We start from the raw sequence: 16,601 nt of genomic DNA on the forward strand, positions 1-16,601 counted from the left end.
TTAGATAATTGCTTACTCAAAAGGTCTATACCTATACTATTGAAATTTTGACAAAACAAGATTTACCTTAATTTTTAATTATCAGTTTCTTTTTCTCTGGCTTTAGCTCTTAAAATGCAATTCCTTTTATTTGAGTAGCATTTTAAGCCATATCAATATTTTTTTTTCAAAATTTAGGAAATGTCTTTGCATATCTTTAAAACCTTATAAAGTGGATTGAGGAAAGCTGTGAAACAGTTTCTTTGTACTCCATGTAAGCAGACCTTCCCAGAACATACTTTAGCCTTTAGACCCATCCCTGAAAGTTTTTTTTTTCAATCTCACCCCCTGGTGCTCTTTTACACATTGTATAAATTGTGAAGAAATGCCTGCCCCCTTGCTAAAAGTCTTAGAAGTATCTTATATCAAAATACACCTGATACAGTTTAATTTTTTAGAGATGACACAGAATAGCATTAAAGCTGAGTATTTGCTTTGCAAGAAATGTGTCCCTTCTGTTGTAAAGCATTTTGGATAGACACTAATCTAACCATGGACATATTGCTGTTGCAAATGGTTTTGCTTAAAATGGTTTGGAAAACAAATAGCAAATGTAAATTTGCTTTTTTATCATTATTTAAGACTAGAATATCACAAAGCTATGCAATCACATTGCTTGTTGTATCTTAAGTAAATACAATCCCTGATGGAGTTTTGTTGATACCTGTCTTAAAATTAATTTGTCTAAATAAAATATATTGTTTATAGGACAGTAGAGAAAAGCAACAACCATGAATTGAGTTTTTTTCAATATTTCTTTTTTCAAATAATAGTTCTCTGGTCACATTTGTGTTCCTTGCTAAGTTGTTGGCACTCTGGTTTGGGAATCCTTTGTCCAAGGGGTACAGGTTTAATTCCTGGCATTGCTAGTGTATTGGGTTTTTACCAGCTAAGTATTCACCATGCTAGTTTGCATCTTAAGTAAAGCAATCCCTGCTGGAGCTTTGTTGACACCTGCCTTACAATAACTTGTCTAAGTAAAATACAATGTGTATTGAAGATTAGTGAAAATGGCTGTAAATCCATCTTGTTTTTTTTTCAATATTTTTTTTTTAATAGTTGTTCTACTCTGGTTGTAATAATGTTCTTGGCTAAGTGGAAAGCACTCTTAGTAAGATATCCTTTGTCCATGGGGTACAGGTTTGATTCCTAGTATTGCCTGTTTATTTGTTTTAAATGGGGGTCAGTGATGTTAGACAGATCTAAACCAGCTCTAAATAGGCAAATGGAGAAATATGCAAAAGGTAAGCAGGGAGGGTGTACAAAAGCACAAGATTTCTGGCCCCCAGCCCTTAATTGCAATTCTTGGCCAAAGGGTCACAAAGTGGAAATTAGCACTGCCAGTTTAGACCTTGATGTGTCAGTGCTGCCATACTTACTTACTTGCATATTGGTGTTGAGTTTGCCCACATTTTATCTTCATTACTATCTAAAATCATTTAGACATTTAGCAAACTGTCTCAAACCACAATTAGTATTGAATAGTTTTTGGGCCTTACTGACTTTCCCTTTATAGCAAAGGTTTATTGTTGTGTATAATGTAGATATTTTAAAGTAATCAATCATTAAGAAGTCCCTTTTAGTCTTATCAAGTTTTTGAGTAATAAACCTGTTTAATTACCTTAAAATATTTATTCAGGTCCTTTACTATTGGCTGCCCTTTATATTACAATAATGATTGAAATATATTGTGGCAACTAAAAATTTGGATAATCCAACCTATTTTACCATCTTAAGGTTGTTTACAAAGGTGTATGAAATATTTAAGTACTGACTTAGCTACAGAAAACCTCTAGATATAATAAAATGTAAGCAAGATGGCTCTTACTTTGACCATATCTATGGAAGCACTAATGAGAGAGTGGGTTATTTGATGCATTTGTAGGATTGAGTGAGATGAGAAATGAAGTGTAGGCTTGATGAGAGATGGCTGGTGAATGTGATGAGGGATGAATGTTTTACAAGATTTTAAAATTTTGGACAATGTCTCATGTTGACAGTAGAGTGCAGAAGTAAAATTTGGTAATTTTTTTTCTTTGTTTCTGTTATGTTAGACAATATTGAATATTCTAAAGTGAAGTTTCTTTTTTGTTTGGAATTGTGATGGCCCTAGGGCTTTAGTGCAATACAAATTACTAATGTTTATTCACTTTCTTTAAACAAACACAAGGTCTATGTCTCCTAGCTTTAACAAAGTCAAATGTAATTTTAAGACCAGGGATTTCAAAGTAGGTCAAATGAACTTCTGGTAAAAATGAGCAATTTATGAAACATCTAGATTAAAAAAAAGTCTTTTAGACAACAAAGAAGACAATTGAATAAAGAAAAGTACCTTATATCATAATTGTTGTGCACCCTTAAGATAGAAATGAACAAAGCTTCAATTAAGATTCTGTTTTGTTTAAACAGACAGAAGGGACAAACCTCCAAGCTTTGACAAATACAATCTCACTTTGTGGCTCCTATCTTTTCAAAGGGGACTTTCTTTGGATTTTTTCTATCCAACTAAAACTGAAAAGGACAGCATGATATACAAGTTACTTTCCAATTACCCTACATAGCAAGAGAAGATCATTAAGTTAGGCTATGCTTTATCTCAATCTCCCTCCCAATGTGCAGAAATATGGCTCAAATTTCATATTTTCAATGCATTTAACCTCCTGTCACCTGTTTTTCTAGTTATTGTTTGTCACATTTGTTTAATTTACAGCTACATGGGATGAAGTTAGAGAGACAGATTGACAAAACAAATGGAAAATAGGAAATTTCAGCAATACATTTTTATATTGGGAGGATTGAGGGGTAAAGTAGAGCAAAGTTGAATATAAAATGTGTTACCAGCTATTATTCTAAAAATTATGAAGCATGAATTTTTTTTTTATTATGTTTCTTTCTCTTCAGGTCCTTCTCTAGGGCTTTACCAAATCAAACATTCTATGCCCAGAAAAATTAGCAACAAGGTATAGTCTATATACAAAGGCTTATGTTATTTAACTATGAATATGGAATTTATATGGCAATCAGGAACTGGATACAGGCGAAAGCAAGTAAAAAAGAAAGAAAAAACTTCCCTAGTTAGCTCAGGAGACTTTTAATAGATTACTCTTCAGATAATTGCCTATGATACATAATTTAAATATTTACCCCTGTACAGTAGGGCATTAAAACAATCTATCACAATGTAAGATACAATATATTTAGATATGATGCTGATTTACAAATTCCAGGATTCTTTGTTGTAGTTTTCATAATTTTGTTGATAAAGTTTTATATATTCATCATATTTTATTTTATGTCATTAACATTAGCCAAACTAAACTTCTCAATAGAACTTGAATGTGGTGGCTATAATGCACAAGTACTGCAAAAATCTTACAACACATTATGTGTTATGGTAACTGTTCAGTGAGAAAAAAACTATTTTCCTAGTTTAGCTTAATTTGTTATATTTTTGTGCTTATCAGAAATATTTTATTAATTTTAGGCAGCTGTCCCCCCTCAAAAAATTCTTCAACATTTGCTGGTTTATACTTAACTAGTATTCTACTGAAAACAAAAATTAATATATATTTTGTATTGAAGAAATATAAAGTCCTTTGGATTATTTTTTATTAAGATTAAGCAGTTTGCTACTTTCTTTTGTTAGGCTAAGCCTGTAATAGTGCTTTATTGTGAAGAGCCAAAATTTGTAGGGATTGCAAAGGCTAGCCTGAACAATATGTTATTACAAATTATTAGGTTAAACTTCTGTTTGGTAAAATTCTATTTTAGATAAATTTGTATTATCTTGAAAAAGGTTTAGGTTAGGAAAATGAAACTTTTAGGGATGGGTCTAGAGACTAAACTATATCATGGGAAAGTATTTTGGAGCATCTAACTCTACTCTTTCTCTCTCTTAAAAACGTTTGCCTTAAATTACCTTAAATCACATTGTCTAATGAAATAAGGATTAAATCCCATAGAATTGCTGGTTAGTGATGATGACAGTTGGAAATCTCAATATTTGGTCCACACCCTTAGAAATGCTTGTGTTATAAAAGTGAAACCCTTGCAAAATAAATCTTCTACTTAAATGACAAGAAAAAAGCGTTTTTAGTGTCCTAACTTTGCTCAATTTCAATTTATGAAGTTTCCAAGATTTAGAAACTTTCAGGATATACATTTCCCTATATTTAAATACAAAACACTGATATGGCTTAAAATTCTACTCAAATAACAAGAATTGCATTTTCAAAGCTAAAACCAGAGAAACAGAAACTGCTAACTGAAAATTAAGGTAAGATGTTGTTTTACCAAAATTTTAATAGTTACAGACCAGTCCAGTATGCAAAATTCCAAGATTTAAAAACAGAAGAGGGTAATCACATAAGCTTAGCAATAGCTTCTCAGAGTATGTTTTTAGCTATGGATTAATCACTGAAAGTTTCATTCACCTAACATAACCCCAATCAAAGATAGCAAAAACTAGCTAAACTGGAATTTGACTGGAAATTTAATCTATAGCCTGGTAGGCTAGTAGAATTCCAAATCAAAACAAAAAGAAGTCAAACTAGAATTTTATCCTCTGTTTAGGGTAGCTCAACAAAGCTAAAGTCTTATCATTTAGGACTTTTTAATAGATAATTTTGCTTTTACAGTATGAATACAACATTTTCCAATATATTACCTGAACAATTTAACCCAAGATTCCACTAATTCAGACCCTTCCTTTCTCTCCAAATATACCAGAGTATGCTAGATCATTTTTCAATTCTCTCTGACCTCAAACTAATGTGAAATATGTCAAATCCGGAGGAAATTAAGCCAGTGCTAAATCATTTAATTATAACAGAATGACACTCTTAACACTATACGGATGTTTTATGTTTGAAATTTTTTGCCCAAACCGACAAGTAAAAAGTGTTTTCGCGAACCAGTTTTGTTTGAGCTCAACCATATGTAATTTTTTCCGTTTTTGCGTTAAACATACAAGCTGGTTAAACCAAAGCTGTCATTGGTTAAACCAGCTGGTTGACGCGAAAAAAGGCCTTAAGTATACAGCGAGTCACCCTAATAGTAACCGAAACTAAAGAAAAAAACAGGGTATTGATGACAATATACACATCAAGAGAATTGGCTTTATGCTAATTCCAAATATGTAAAATTTTTCGATTTTGATGTTCCTCATCAAAAGGTGGCATCCTTAGAAAATTTGCCATAATTTCGAAAAAAGCTAGAACACCCCTAAAAGTCAAGGAATCTTATTGAAAACCCTACCTTCAGAATCAGCATATCATAGAAGTCTATTGTAGTGGTTTTAAGCTCTTATCTACATAAATGTGGGATTATCTTTAAGAAAGATATCGGATGCAGTTTTATTGTTGCTTTTTTATTTATTTATCCCGGAGGTAATCGTATAAAACCAATAATCCTTGAAAATCAAAACAGGACCCATTCAACTCAAAAGCAAAAACTCTAGTACCTTTTATAACTGACCAAAAAGAATGGAGGGTAACTAGCCTCTTCCCATACCACCTTTTCCCTTAAGACATCTGATAAGAATTTTAAGAAAGTCATTTGATTCAATGTACTTTAAATGGTCCTATAGCTGTGCTTTCGAAGATTAAATGCCCCTTCAGTCTCTGGGGAAGAGTCGGAAACCACACAATATTTCATGGGGGAGGGATCAACCAGGAGAATTTTGTAGTGAGAGTGAGATTTTCATGGAGAATTTGATATTTACGCTAAAATCTTAAAGCTCTTTAAAAATTACTTCTAATTCAAATTTAACAGCTCTTGTATTTGTTCGGTCTTTTTAAACAACTGTTGCAAGAAGCCAAACTGTAGCGTATAGAGTGAGTAGTAAGAAAAGGGACGTCCCCCCTCACGTACTGAGAAATATCTGTTCGTTTTAAGCTTTAATAGTCCTTCGAATGTACCCTAGTATCTAATGTAGTATCCGAATGTAGCCAAGTCGAAAATAATTCGTTTCAACCCTCTGAAGCGGAATATAGATATGCCTCTAGTCCCTTTCCCGATTGTGAACGAAATAAAAATCTTAGGAGTAACTTTCACTAGTGACTGTAGTTTCAGTGCTGCCCGTATTAATTTAACCGTCCACAAGGCTAATGCAAGCCTTCAGACACTTACCAAAATGAGGCGTTTTGGGTGTGATACTGAAAGTCTTCTCCATGCCTACATGTGTTATGTTTGCCCGTTCCTCGAGTACGCGTGCCCGGTGTGGGGTCCATCTGCTATCCGCACAGCGTACCTATTACGCGACATAGAGTGCGTCCAGAAAAGAGCAACAAGGATTATACTCCGAAACCGTGGCATACTCTATGATCAAGTCCTCGCTAAATTAAATTTGTCACCACTTAAAGTCCGGCTTGAACATCTTATTCACCAATTTGGAAAATTCGTCCTAGCCAATAAGAGCCACCGACCACTACTACCCGAACCAGCCCCTCCCAATAGCCGAACTCGGTTACAAAATAAAGTTGTACCCCCTAAAGTACGAACCAATCGATACGCCAACTCATTTGTGCTTTTCTTCACATCAGTTTTTAATGCTGAGTTGTAGTGTGTGATTTTTGTTTAAATGTATGATTTTTGTAAAAAAAAACTGAATTTAGCTATGCTACGATAGTTTTTAAATATACCGATCTCTCTCTCTCTCTCTCTCTCTCTCTCTCTCTCTCTCTCTCTCTCTCTCTCTCTCTCTCTCTCTCTCTCTCTCTCTCATCCTTTTTAGCAGTGTAGTCATAGAATATAGGACTGAACCTCATTTTTTTTACAGCTTACTGTTTGAAATACAATCAGTCAGTCGGGTACCTAAACAATCCTTAGGTATATTTCTCTGGAAAACACCTAACAAGTGCTTCTATATTTTTCGCAGCACCCATGCTTTATAATTATACTTGTGCACTGTAGCTTTCAATATTCTAACCATCACTCATAGACTTATCATCTTATTCTTCGCAACTTTTTGAACTTTGAAAAAACACCCAAGACCTTTGCTTTTCTACTTTTAATATATTTACTACACCCATCGTCTTTATTGATATTAGCTGTCCACTTGACTGATCTTCTCGTTACCCAACATCACCTCTTTACCTTAACATATTCCTTTTCTTAGGGACTTAGTCTTCTTGATCTGAAAACATTAGAAAGACAGCTACATTTTCATGACTACAAGAGTGCAAAGCACCGATATGAGCTTTGAACACAAAAGACAATATTCGTTTGTTAGGATTGTAAAGCATTAGCATTTGGGACTTTCATATTTAATACAACTCATCTTTATTTATTTTTCATTTACCTTTTTCATTAATATAATTTCTCCAATATCAACACGTCAATATTATAAGGCTCCAAATTAAATATTTCCTTGAATTGTCGTGTCGACGTGAGCAGGCGTAAAAAATAAAGATAACTAGAAAGGCATTCATTACTTTTCTTGATTTATTTTTTTAAATGACTCGAAAAGAAAGTATAGTCTGCTATACGTGGAAGAAAAAACCAGTAGGGTTCCTAAAAAATAATAATCTTTTTGGGTACAAACTCATCTTTTTTGTCCGTTGATGTTTAATTAACATAAGTAGGTGCGGACATTATGACATGGTTTAATTGTAGAAAGGCCGAGATAGATAGTCCGAGTGGGTGAACGGCAAAATTTGGCATAAGGCCTTTTTAGGATTGTATAAAATAATTTCATTTCACTTGTTGAAAGATAAGTCCATCATTCATCCGTCCATGCGTCTTTCCTAGGGCAGAACTAAGGTAGATAGTCTTAGAACTAAGGGATGAAAGATTAGATTGATTTTGGGTTGACGCGTGACAGAAAATGTCCACTAGATTTATAGTCAAAATGAGGGGCTGAATTTACTTGAAATGACAGGCGAAAAAGCGTCCTAAGCCTAATGGGCTTGGCTACTTGTAGTCTAAAGGTGAAATACCGTGTCATAGGATTCACACATGACCAACAAGTCAGATGGACTCGCAGGCGAATGGTAATACATATAATGTTCTCCGCAATCGGTTAGATGGCACGGGAAAACGACGGGAATAACTATGACTCTTATTCGACAAATACTTGCGTATTAGGCTGTGGAAAGGCCCGATCGCCTAGAGTCTAACGCAGGTTGACCAAGAATTTAGAGTTGACAAAGAACCGATAATTTGCCTGGAATGACAGGCAAACAAGCGTCCAAAACCTAAGAGTGGGGCCACAGCTACCTAAAGTGTCAGGCAGGCAAGTGACCCGATTCATAAGCTCAGATAGTTGATCTAACAAAAATTTAGACACATCCCTGAAAGTTTCATTTTTCAAAAGTAGCCCCTTTCCTTTGCCTGGAATGACAGGCAAACAAGCGTCCAAAACCTAAAAGTGGGGCCACAGCTACCTAGAGTGTCAGGCAGGCAAGTAACCCGATTCATAAGCTCAGGTAGTTGATCTAGCAAAAAATTCATTATATATTGATTGACCAATAAGTTACCTGACTTTGTACAGCAATAAGCATCTAATGCTCAATAGGGGGGCCCGCCTGTTTGGATTGCCAGGCAAATGAACCAATTCACGAACTCAGAAAGACATTGAGACATTGTATGCAAAGTTGCAATACTTGTTTTGCCTCTATTTATTTTTTATAGTAAAAACCACTTTTATGCACTAATTGAAGGATTGAACTGCATTTTAAACTTCATAGTTGAGGCACTATTGTATTTTACGTGTGCATTTTATTATATTTTAACCAATATTTTTTTTTTTTTTGGGGGGGGGGTCTAAAACCTATTAACCATAAATACAAACTACAAGTAGAAACAACAGGGAGTTTTTTCTTAAGAGAGTGAAACCTTAGCCCTAAATGAATATTTCAACCCTATATCAAAGGGCAGTCCTCAGCAAAACAAATGAAAATATAAAGCAAATTAACATTAAAATACAACCATTAAAGATAAAATAAACGAAAAAGAACAGTCAAATCATTCCTACTTCAGGGAAGTAAAATTAGGACTGGTTATTATTATTTTTATGGTTGTATTTTAATGTGAGTTTATTTTATACTTTCTTCTCTTTTGCTGAAGACGGCCTTTGGATATAGGCTCAAAATATTTATTTAGGGTTAAGGTTCCATTGTCTTGAGAAAACAAATCCCTCTTTTTTTCCGGTTGTTGTTTGTATCTATGATAGAAAGGCAGTGTGGCCTTCGTCTCTATTTAAACCTGTTAACCCCACCCCTGAATACGGCTTTGTAAAGCAGGCTATCCACTCGCTAGTTGTCTACATATTAGCCTCAATTGCACGGTGACATGGTACGCCAGAAATATTTTGAATATGAATTTACAAAAAAAAAATCTGAAAGAAAACTAAACAGTTTCTTAGTCTTCATTTAGCCATCAGCGTGGTAACACCTTTTTTTGGATTAAATTGAACTTGAAATTCCGTTCAAACCTCAATTAATTTAGTAACTTGTATTAATTAAGGACCATTCTTTTCTTTCAAAACAAAACTTGATACGGATTAAAAGTATTACGATCTACTGACCTAGATTCAGGTATTTAATTACATTTTGAACTAACATATATTGCATTTAAACTGGCTTCAACCATAGTTCGTACAATTCTGACTCCTATCTACGCAAAATTTCGTCTGAGGAAAATCGGAATGGCTTTTATTACTGCCCTGTTTTGAACTTTATTCAGCACATGTTGATAGTGCTGATAGTGGGCAATGTTGATGGGGGGCAGGATAGCACCACAATTCTGAAACTAAAAATTTCTAAAAAACTAAAAATTTCTTTTCTGCTGCAGCTATACCTTGGCGCTAGGGATCAAATGCTAAGCCAATTATGTTTATGATATTATGGCTGTGCTTGCCCGCTGCTGCGCAGAGAGTATCGAAATGCCAACGTTTGTAACTATAACGCCATGTGAAGTTCCTGCTATTCTGGCATCAGCTTTTGCAGCTCTCAATGCAAACATAAGCCTTTGCCTAGATTAATTGAAACTGCTTAATAGCACTATCGTTCCTGAAGCTGCTCTTCCCCGCCCCACCAAACCTGATACCACTAGACCCATCCCTGCCAAACCATCATTTGCCGTTGTCGTTAGAAACCCACGACCTAGACTCACTGATCCGCTCTAATGTAAGGATAAGCTCGATTCATTTGCTGGCCATGAGGGTGTTGTCTCGGTAAAACCTAACCATAATAGAAAGCACTGGTGCGTGGCCACTCGTGATAAAAGTTCTGTAATATTTCTTGCCGCATCAGCCATGTCCAACTTATCGAATACTAGTGCTTAAGTCATAGATTGAACATCGCTTGGTATAGTGAGAAATGTCATTAGTGGCACTACTTTTGTCGATCTTTAAGCAGCAATCCTACAATTTGGGAAGGCTGCTTAAATTGTATCTTCACGTGCCTTTTGGCTTGAGTTTTTGGATTAGGCTGCCCTTGATAATGCTCTTAACTAGGGATTTTTTCTTAGATACGAATTATTTCGAGTCACTGTTTACAAGAAATACCCAGGTACTGTTTACGATGCCAAAGCACCAGACACATGGTAAACGATTGCCCGTTTGGCCCCTCTACAACAAAATGCAGGCTCCAATAACAATACAAAAGATAGGCCTTGCAATACTTTGTCTAAGTGTGCTAACTGCGGAAGATAATGTGTCATTTAGTTTGAGATGTTATGTGTATAAGAAAGCCATATCTAAAGTTACAAAATGACTTACGCTAACTTTTCATGTCTGAACATGAATGGTACGAAGGACAAATATCTCTTGCTAAATGAATTACTAGCTAGTGACACTATTTTTTCTGCAAGAGCATCTACTTACTAAGCCCAATATTTTCTATCTCAAGAGATCTCCCTCCCACTATTTATTCACCCATGAGGCAAGAAAAATGAAAGACTGCCCTTCAGGTGGTTTGGCAGCTTTTTTCGACGGTGCAACTAAGCCTTGTCTGATTCACTCTGATATTGACATCCTGACTATACAAAACAATAATATTACCTTTGTGAACGTTTATCTTCCCTTTGATCACCACAATATTGCTTCTCTATCTGCATTTGCCAAGTGCTGCTCCAGTATTAAGTCATTCTTCGAAAGTCTAGTCTCCAAGAATCTGAGTTGGATTCTTGTCGACGACTCGAACTGTGATTTGTATTGGCATTTAGACAAATCAGTTACTTTGTTAGAATCGCTTCCCAATGGCTATCATATCGCAGTGAAAAACCGGGCCCTCACGTATATTCACAATGAAGGTTGACCCAAATCTAACCTGGATCACGTGATTTCATTTAGTGCTTTCTTGATCGGTTTTGTTGTTGACGTTGATAAAGAAAAAATTGACGATGATCATCCAATTCTAAAGTGTTCCTTGCTATGCCCAATGATTAGTGCATCTTCTACTTCAAAATCTAAGTAGTTCTATAGTTATAATTGGAAAGATACTAATGGCACTCTGTTCATAGTGACTTGAACTGCAATGCTATCTATCATTAAAGCACCATATCATTTACTGCAAGCTTCTGTCCTCACGAATTATAACCCTAGAAAGTGGAAAAGAACCACTTTTTTTGTGTAAGCGTTTTGTTAACCTACGGTCAGTCACATGATTTTCCTTGATTTTAACGTCACATGTCACACTTGTACTGCAGAATAAAGACTTTGAAATGTATATTTTGCCAGACTCATCTCACAGTAAAGAAATAAGCTGTTCCAAGGCTCCACCTCTTCGTTTTAAAAAATTATGCCCTAATTTTCCCTTTGATTGGTCAAGCATAAAAATTACGCTTGGAAGTTGAACATTTCTCAACTTAACAAATTAAGAGCGGGGTAAATCATTGCCATTGTAGTCACGCGTAATTTAGATTTTTTTTTTCTACAGTTATGACTGTAATACTTGGAACCTTAAGTTGCTGACACGAAAAGCTTTTTGGCAGTCATTTCTCCAGTGCTCCCTTTCGAAAAAAAAAACTTCGAAGTTCAATAGGCAAAAGGGCCAAAGAGAAGTGCAGCTCATATTTGACTTCAGATCGTTACTAATGTTGTTAAAATGACACCTTTTCTACTTACCAGCCTTACAAGTGCCACTGCCGCTTATTGCTGCCACCAATAAATCATAGTAGCTATTACACAAAATGGTTGCCCTCATGCCCAAAATTTAGTTCCGACTGAAATACGATTATTTGCCCTAAATGAAACACATGAAAACTAGAAAATTGTTTTTATTAGTATACAATCTACAACTCATCTTTCTTTTTCAAAAATAAATGATAATCATCAGCGTTTAAAATAAACTTTAAGTAAAAATCAATCACTTTCTTGTAATCACGAACACTTAGTCTCTCGTCGTCACCATGTAAACCAGGCAAAGTTATCGGATCAACAAATGCGGGACTAAATCTGTATAGTTTCTTCGTCAGCTTCACATAGTGTTTCAAATCTGTGTTTGCAGGTGAAATACCTAAAAAAATTACAATATTTGCCAGCTGTAATAGAAACATATTTACACGGCAACATCTAACGTAGTATTGTTGATATTTGGATATAGACCTTGTCATATCTTTGATTACTTTTTTTTTGGATTCAGCCAAGGAGAACCAACTGGCAGGGGGGAGGGAGGGGGCTTTGTGGCATTAACCCTTGACTCCTGGATTTTCAAAAATGCTTTTTATTATCGTATTTCTGACGAATGAAGATTTCCTCCTTTTCTGTAGTTTGAACAATACCTGTTTGCATTTTTATTAAAAAAAAGAAATAAGATTATTTGGTTATCTGAACAGACCGATGGAGAGGTAAATTCAGGCCATATGTTTCTAGGTTTTATATGAGCTATAGATAATATGAAGATTTGTCAGCAATTATTACAAATGGACATACAAACATGACATCCAGATCAAACCATAGTCACAGACCAAGATGTTTGGCCCACTTTTCAGAAATTAAAAATTCTTGATGACTTATTTTGATGACTGTTGCTTTGATGTCAAACTTGGGTTCTCGCTAAAATTGGGCCTCCGGTGCCAGTCAGCAGTTTCGAGGTAGCAATTTACTAATTCCGGAACCCTAACGAGTCTAAAGTCGAGATAGTAGATTTCTAGTTACCATGCCGTAGGGGAGTGAAGAATAGAATAGATGCCGTTTTCTTTATGCAAAATAACCCGAATCACTGAAACTTCTGGGACAGCATCGGAGTTTGAAGTCGGGGTAGCGGCTTGATAATTCAGATACCCAAAAAAAGGTGGATCTCCCTTTATGGGGAGTATCACTTTGATTATTGCTAATATCATTAACTAAGGCTTCTAAAGTTTGACTTTTCAAAAATAAATACATGGATCAACATAATTTATCTGTAAGTACTGGAATAGTTAGATTATTGCTAAATGTAAGAAGTAAAGTTGGTTTCTAATTAAAAAAAAAAGCGGTAAGCCACATCTAAATTTGTTTTTGTGTGTGGAAAACTGGGACGGAAAGCCAGTAGCCTGGATAGAATGGTAGAGGATGCTGGTATAGAATGCTAAGAATAGTAAAGAATGCTACTGCCGTTCCAGTTTCCTGATCTTTGGGTACGACACAAAAAGAAGCCAATAAATGGGCCAGCATACCAAAAAATGAGAAGTGAAGATGGTTTGTTCAATTTTCTGGGAGGTAAAGAGCCATTGCGAAATCAAATAGTCTCTTTGATAAAGAAAGCCAAAGCTCGCTATGGTCGTGAAACCATGCCCTCCCAATTACTTGCTTCAGACCCCAAAAAGTGGCACAACGCTGTGAAAAAAGTGGCCGGCCAAGCTTTTGACAGAAGTGTAAAGATCAGCAATGATGGTGGGTCCATAATCAGTGCAGAAGAAATTAGTGAATTCTTCACCAAGATCTGCACTACCTATCATACTATTACGGCTCATGAAAAGTCCATCATACTTGAAAAATGCGAGCCTGAGAACAACATAATAGTCAGTGAGTTTGACGTTTACACGGAATTACGGAAGATCAAACCGAATACATCTTCATACCCAGGTGAATTACCTGCCAAACTGCTACGTGAATATGCAGCCTTCATAGCATTACCACTGTCCAGTATCATTAACGAGTGTTTTGCTTCTGGCTATTTCCCGTCACAGTGGAAAAGGGTCTATATTAGAATTATTCCGAAAAAGCGTGCCCCTAGTGCATGCGACGATCTCCGCCCGATCTCACTTACACCTTGTTTGGCAAAAGTAACTGAGGCTTTTATACTCAAGTTTCTTCTGAAACAAATTCATGGGCGCATTGATAAATTCCAGTACGGTGGATTCCCCAAGTGTAGTACTACAATCTACCTAGTACGGATGTTTGACTGTGTCCTCCAATGGCTTAAAAAAAGGTAGCTGTTTCGCCGACATTTGCGCAGTGGATTTCCGAAAGGCCTTTGACCTAATCCGCCACCTGACTGCAGGCGTGAATCTCCAGGAAATGGGGACCAAACGACGCACCCTTTGCCTTGTACTTGGCTTCTTAACTGGCCGAAAACAAAAATTCTTTGCACTCGACGAAAACGATTCGGATTCATCATGGTCAGATACTTCTTGCGGGGCCCCAACAAGGCACGAAATTAGCTGGAATAGTTTTCCTGGCTGTAATTAATTCCCTACTTAATCATCACGATGACCGGTACAAGTTTGTAGATGATCTGTCCATAGTGCTCGCTTACCTGGTCGAAAACACTATCATAACAAAGCAGTTTTCAGACGAGTTATCTGATCAGCTAAAGACCGAATGCTCAAGTTAACGTAGTTTCGTTAATGGTACGTTACCATTAACGTAGCCAAGTCGAAGATAATTCGTTTCAACCCTCTGAAGCAGAATATAGATATGCCTCTAGTCCCTTTCCCGATTATGAACGAAATAAAAATCTTAGGAGTAACTTTTACTAGTGACTGTAGTTTCAGTGCCCATATTAATTTAACCGTCCACAAGGCTAATGCAAGCCTTCAGACACTTACCAAAATGAGGCGTTTTGGGTGTGATACTGAAAGTCTTCTCCATGCCTACATGTGTTATGTTCGCCCGTTGCTCAAGTACGCGTGCCCGGTGTGGGGTCCATCTGCTATCCGCACAGCGTACCTATTACGCGACATAGAGTGCGTCCAGAAAAGAGCAACAAGGATTATACTCCGAAACCGTGACATACCCTATGATCAAGCCCTCGCTAAATTAAATATATCTCCACTTAAAGTCCGGCTTGAACACCTTATTCAGCAATTTGGGAAATCCATCATAGCCAATAAGAGCCACCGATCAATACTACCCGAACCAGCCCCTCCCAATAGCCGAACTCGGTACAAAATAAACTTGTAACCCCTAAAGTACGAACTAATCGTTACGCAAACTCATTTGTGCCTTTCTTCACATCAATTTTTAATGTTGAGTCGTAGTGTGTGATTTTTGTTTAAATGTATGATTTTTGTGAAAAAACTGAATTTAGCTATGCTACGATGGTTTTTAAATATACCGATCTCTCTCTCTCTCTCTCTCTCTCTCTCTCTCTCTCTCTCTCTCTCTCTCTCTCTAAGACTTCAATTTATTCTTACTAATTATTTTTTTTCCAAAGCCACTTCATATTGAAGGTGTGGTTTGCATGAACTTTGGAGGGGGCTCATTAGATTGGAAATCTAAAGTTCTAGTGTCCTTTATATGAGTCAAATGTGACAAAGATTTCCTTTTAACACTGAAAAGTAAAAATAAAATATAGTGAGATAGTATCTTTATATTATTTTTTAATGGATTATGAGCAAGCATTTAATTCAGCTGATAGAAGAGCTTTAGCAAAGTCCTGTCCTTTTATGGCATACCAAATAAATATATTAAAGTGATTGTTACGGAAATAACACTGCTGCTAATAAAGCAGGAAATGACATTAGAACTTGGTTTCGTATTCACTGAGGAGTTCATCAGGGTTACTTTCTATCCCCATTTATATGGATCATTTGGATGGAATTTGTTCTAAGGAGCAGAGCAAAGGCAATGTGAGAACACGGATTAAAATGGGAAAGTAAAACTCTCTTAGACTTATATTATGCTGATGATTTAAGCATCTTATATATAAATGTTAGCCAAATGAATGAACTCTTAAAGGTTTTGCAAGTTCAGGGTGCAAGAATGGGTCTGAAAAATTAATGTCAAGAAGAATAAGTCGCTAAGACTAGAATTAAGAGCAGATCCAAAGGTGATGTTGGGTAATGAGAAGATCGATCAAGTGGGCAGCTTCACTCATCTAGGCACCATTATTAGTTAAGACGGCGGGGGCAGTGACGATGTTAAAAGTGGAATAGTCAAGACTCAGGGTGTTATTTCACAGTTAAAAAAAAGTTTGGAATAATGGGAGGATAAGTCTGGGAACGAAGATTATAATATTGCAAGCTACAGTGATGACAGTACACAAGTATAACTTAGAAGCAAGAGTACTCCAAAAACGGAGGAGGATTTGCTAGATATTTTCCATAGAAATCGCCTACGGATTGTTTTGGGTACCCAACTGACTGATCAAACCCCAAAGAGTAAGCTGTGCGAAAAATATAGTTCAATGCCGCTT

The 16,601-nt window shown here is 36.0% G+C and overlaps 1 protein-coding gene across 1 annotated transcript in view; it reads right to left on the reverse strand.

Moving 5' to 3' along the window:
• Nucleotides 1-12,242: 12,242 nt before the first annotated feature.
• Nucleotides 12,243-16,601, reverse strand: part of LOC136037801 (N-fatty-acyl-amino acid synthase/hydrolase PM20D1.2-like) — a 55,550-nt gene continuing 51,191 nt past the window's right edge. Inside the window, exon 9 of the mRNA XM_065720634.1 lies at nucleotides 12,243-12,497. Coding sequence (XP_065576706.1) covers nucleotides 12,274-12,497 — 224 coding nt within the window. The 3' untranslated portion in view covers nucleotides 12,243-12,273. The remainder of the gene's footprint in view (nucleotides 12,498-16,601) is intronic.

This window comes from Artemia franciscana, chromosome 17 (genome assembly GCF_032884065.1).
Source record: "Artemia franciscana chromosome 17, ASM3288406v1, whole genome shotgun sequence".
NCBI lineage: Eukaryota > Metazoa > Arthropoda > Branchiopoda > Anostraca > Artemiidae > Artemia > Artemia franciscana.